General features: G+C 57.1%; 2 protein-coding genes across 2 annotated transcripts in view; both read right to left on the reverse strand.

Annotated features, from left to right (window-relative positions):
• Positions 1-1,708, reverse strand: part of SPRG_21107 (hypothetical protein) — a gene marked incomplete at both ends in the record, with an annotated part of 2,263 nt that extends 555 nt beyond the window's left edge. The window contains 9 exons of the mRNA XM_012351902.1: positions 14-105; positions 157-261; positions 312-490; positions 533-668; positions 715-1,105; positions 1,153-1,208; positions 1,261-1,389; positions 1,420-1,454; positions 1,497-1,708. Of these exons, the coding sequence (XP_012207292.1) occupies positions 14-105; positions 157-261; positions 312-490; positions 533-668; positions 715-1,105; positions 1,153-1,208; positions 1,261-1,389; positions 1,420-1,454; positions 1,497-1,708 (1,335 nt within the window). The remainder of the gene's footprint in view (positions 1-13; positions 106-156; positions 262-311; positions 491-532; positions 669-714; positions 1,106-1,152; positions 1,209-1,260; positions 1,390-1,419; positions 1,455-1,496) is intronic.
• Positions 1,709-3,267: 1,559 nt separating this feature from the next.
• SPRG_12255 (hypothetical protein) lies at positions 3,268-3,636 on the reverse strand (the record flags this gene model as incomplete). The annotated part of the gene is made up of 1 exon (XM_012351898.1): positions 3,268-3,636. The coding sequence occupies one exon, from the start codon at positions 3,634-3,636 to the stop codon at positions 3,268-3,270; it is 369 nt and encodes a 122-aa protein (XP_012207288.1).
• Between the last annotated feature and the right edge of the window lie 220 nt (positions 3,637-3,856).

Here is a 3,856-nt window from a genome sequence, read left to right on the forward strand (position 1 = left end):
TGGCGAGCGTCACGTTCTGGATCACGTTGCTGCCCGTGTACGTGATGTACACGCGCATTGTGAGCGTCACGGGCTGCTGGTCGATGCCGTACACCGCGTCAGCGTCTAAGAAACGGACCGCCTGAGTCCTACACGACGAGAACGACGGAGATGTGCCTTGGATGAAGCTCGAGTCGTCGTCGTGGGGCGAGTGGGGCGCATCAAAGATCGCGGGGACTTGCGCGCGCAAGAGAATTCGCTCCTTGGGCTCGGACCGGCGCTCTGCACACAAGGCGAAATGCAGATTCGAGCGGAGAGGAGAAAACACATACCGCCTTGGGAGCGCCGAATGATGTTGAGCAGCGTCCGATGCTCTTCGTCCATTTCTTCGTAGTTGATCTCTTTTGTGTCCGAGGCAGCGACGACCGACGTCGTCGGCGGGTCGGTCCCAAGGTAGCTCACACACAACCGCCCGTCCTCGTCCAAGCTCACAATCATGCCAGGGATGCCCCTAGATAACCTTTGTCGTATCGTCGAAATGTACATCGCGTACCCGAATTCCCCGACGCCAAGCGCCGTCGAGACGGTCGGGGCCACGGCCGACCAAACGAGATTGGCGGCTTTGTAGATCATCCACTGCTTGGCGTGCGTCGCCAAGAGGACGTTGGTCACTGGCGTGTCGTCGTCGTCTACCCAGATAAACGAATACGATGAGGCGAATGTGGTTTTTGCTACCGTTGGCCGGGTACAGTCGCAGCGCCGACGGGTGGAACCCAAGACGTTTCTGGAAGCAGACGTCGCCCGTCGGCCGGAGGCAAAAGAGAGTAAACTCGCAGAGCACGACGATGTCAAAGCTCTTGGCCGACGTTGATGGGGCAACGCGGCCGATCTGCAGGTCGAGAACGGGCTCGCCGACGTTGACGCGCCACTCGGCGTGGAGAGACTTGCTTCCGGTGGCTGGTTTCTCGTCCTTGACAGCCTTCTTGGAGGTGGCGAGAATCTGATATCGGTAGCACTCGACGTGCAAATCCGACGTGGCCGTCAAGATCGAGTCGATGCTTGGCGCGTAGCATACGGGGCCAGGCACGAGGCACGTCGGAAGCTGCTGTAAAAATGCAAACCGATCCTACGCACACCACATGTCTTTGCATGCGTCGTGGACGTTGGACGTACCTGTTCGAAGAATTGGAGACGGCCGTCGAGCGCCTGAACGCACAAATGGTCCTTCTCTACAGCATGTAATAGGATAAGATTTGTTGCAGAAAGCTAGCAGTTGCGTACCGCGCGCACCGCCAAACGGTCCATGCAGCATGTTGAAAGCCGTAAAGTGCTCGCCGTCCAACCCGAGGTGGTGCTCGTACTTTTTCGAGAGCTTAAAGTAGCTCGCAGCCATGCCGCTGTCGCCGACGCCTTCGAGCGTGAATAATTGAATTTATGTACCCTTGAGCACGGCGACCGCTTGCGCCGTCGTGTGCCTACGGTCGTTCAGCTCTCAGATGAGACACGCGGCGGCGTACGGAAGGAAGGCGCCGATCGCGACTTGCAGAATCGGGTGCTCGAGCTGCTCCTCAAGAAGAAGATGCTCGATCTTGAACTCCGTGCTCGTTGGGTAGTAGATCCGCAGGACGCCATGAAGACTGCCGACGACGATCTTGGCCCGCGCTTGGTCGCTGTCGTTGTCGACGTTGCCGATCGCGAGCGCCAAGAGCCGCGCGGGCGTCCACTGCATAGGAGAGACGCTACACCTCGGCGCTTGTGTGGCAAATGTCGAAATGCGAAGAGAACCATCCTGATTGGCGGAAATCCTGCAAAGTTCTCGTACGGGATTGGGTCTCACGCATTTGACAAGCTTCAACCTCGACCTGGGCCAAGATGGTTTTTGGCCTTCTCGAAGTTCTCCAAGGTACTCATGGCTACTGCACATCACATATCACATGCACACAGCTGCGGGCGTGGACATGCGCGAGGCCGGCGATGACACGCGCAAGACGCTCCAGCCTCGTCGACGCAGCCAAATCGCGTTGATAGCGCTACCAGGGATCCAGCCTCGTCGACGCAGCCAAATCGCGTTGATAGCGCTAACAGGGATGCGAGTGGGGCCCATTTCCGTTGTGAGTGAGTACGCACTCACTCACAACTCGCAAACGACAATAGTGAGTGCACTCAGCTACTTAGAGTTAACTCATGCCTATTCAGCGGTACAAATCTTGCGATTCTTCGATGGCGTGTTCTTGGCGGGGGCCAACGCCGCGGAATGAAGCGTATCAGCAATGTCGATAGCCGACTCAGTCTGCTGGCGTCGAGGTCGAAAAGAAGTTGATGAGAATAGCAGTGGCTTGCGACGTCTACGTCGTCGACCCGAGGGTTTTGGCGAGGGAGTTGTCATCTGAGCACATGCGGATGAACTTCTTGTTGAATGCCAGCACAAGAAACATCTCGAACTTTGCGTTGCCGAGTTTTTGTCACAACGGCGAGTCGATCAGCTCGCAGAGCGAGAAGACGCGCTCCTGGAGGGCGTTCGAGTCCGGACACGCGAGCTCACGAGCTGCAAGGCGCTCGACGAATCGATGGTGGCAGCCTTTTTTGCACCACCAGAGGTTGACGTCAAAAATCTTCGAGAGATGCACCCAGTTTCTGTGAGCAGCCTTCTCCTTCAAGTTGTCGAGAAGGTCACAACTTTGAACGCGCTCGAGGAAGTCGAGAAAGCTTCATGTGGCGGATCGCGTTCTATGAGCTCGACGCATGAAGTGCGACGCGACAATCGCGGAGTGGTAGCTTCGACTTGAGGAACACGTGGCACACGACGATTGACTAAGCGACTTCCTCGAGCTTACCAAAATGCTTCCAAACCCACGACGACTTGCCGGTAATTGCAATAAGCGTCGGGGTGGTCGTAGCGGTGCTGGTGTTGGACGACAGGGTGTAAATTCGAGGAATGAAACGGTGACGGCTCCTGCGCTGCTTTAGTATTTCCTTCCTCTCCCCCAGCCGTGCGTTGCCACGACAATTGGAAGCCAGTACGTTCCATAGAGTATATATGTGTGAAAAAGGATCCTCTGAGGGGGATCGAAGTGGGACCAACACACACTAACTCAACCCACTCACACACACTCACTCGGGCACCCCGCTGAGTGAATCGGCACTCACTCAGAGTGAGTGTACTCTGAGTGGGTCAAACCTATTTACGGCCCACTCACTCGCCATCCCTGAGCGCTACCGTCGAGGCGATCTCGTACGCAATCGTCGCGGTCTGCAATAGATGTACAATGACGCGAGCCTGTTGGCTGGTCAAAGGCGCCGATGACGGTCTTGGCGCGGACCAAATCTGACAGCAACGCCGACGTCTTGCGCGCTGTACGTACATGGCATCGCATTTGAGCCGATGCATGTGCCAATGCAAAATGAGTCGTCCGACGTCGGTCGCCGCGGCCGGGCCTCGCCGACAAAGAGCGCTCCTTTTCCGAGCCGGTCGCACACGATCGTAATGTGTTTCTTGAGCTTCTTCGTGTCCTGCTGCAGCGCTATTTCGGGCGCCATAATCTCTCTCGCTGGCGCCTTTGCCGACAGCGCCGACTTGAGCAGCTCTGTGATCGCAGCCTCGGTCACGTCTTCCCACCCCAAGTCGGCGTCGGCCACGATCGACGACAAGTGCGTCATCCATGCCTTCTCTGTGACGCAAGATCCAACACAATTGAAAGATGGTGGCGCTGCCAACATGGACTGTCGAAGCGCTGGCAGTGTACCGCGCGATGCACGGCGACTGCGACGTGCCGCCCAGTGCCGCCGGACTTCGTGACACCGCAAGGTTCGTAGCCCCTACGACACAATACTGCAACTCAACGAATCGTTTGATTAGCTGAAGGTTCGCAGCCCCTCG

The sequence above is a fragment of the Saprolegnia parasitica genome (assembly GCF_000151545.1).
Source record: "Saprolegnia parasitica CBS 223.65 unplaced genomic scaffold supercont2.88, whole genome shotgun sequence".
Taxonomy (NCBI): Eukaryota; Oomycota; class Saprolegniomycetes; order Saprolegniales; family Saprolegniaceae; genus Saprolegnia; species Saprolegnia parasitica.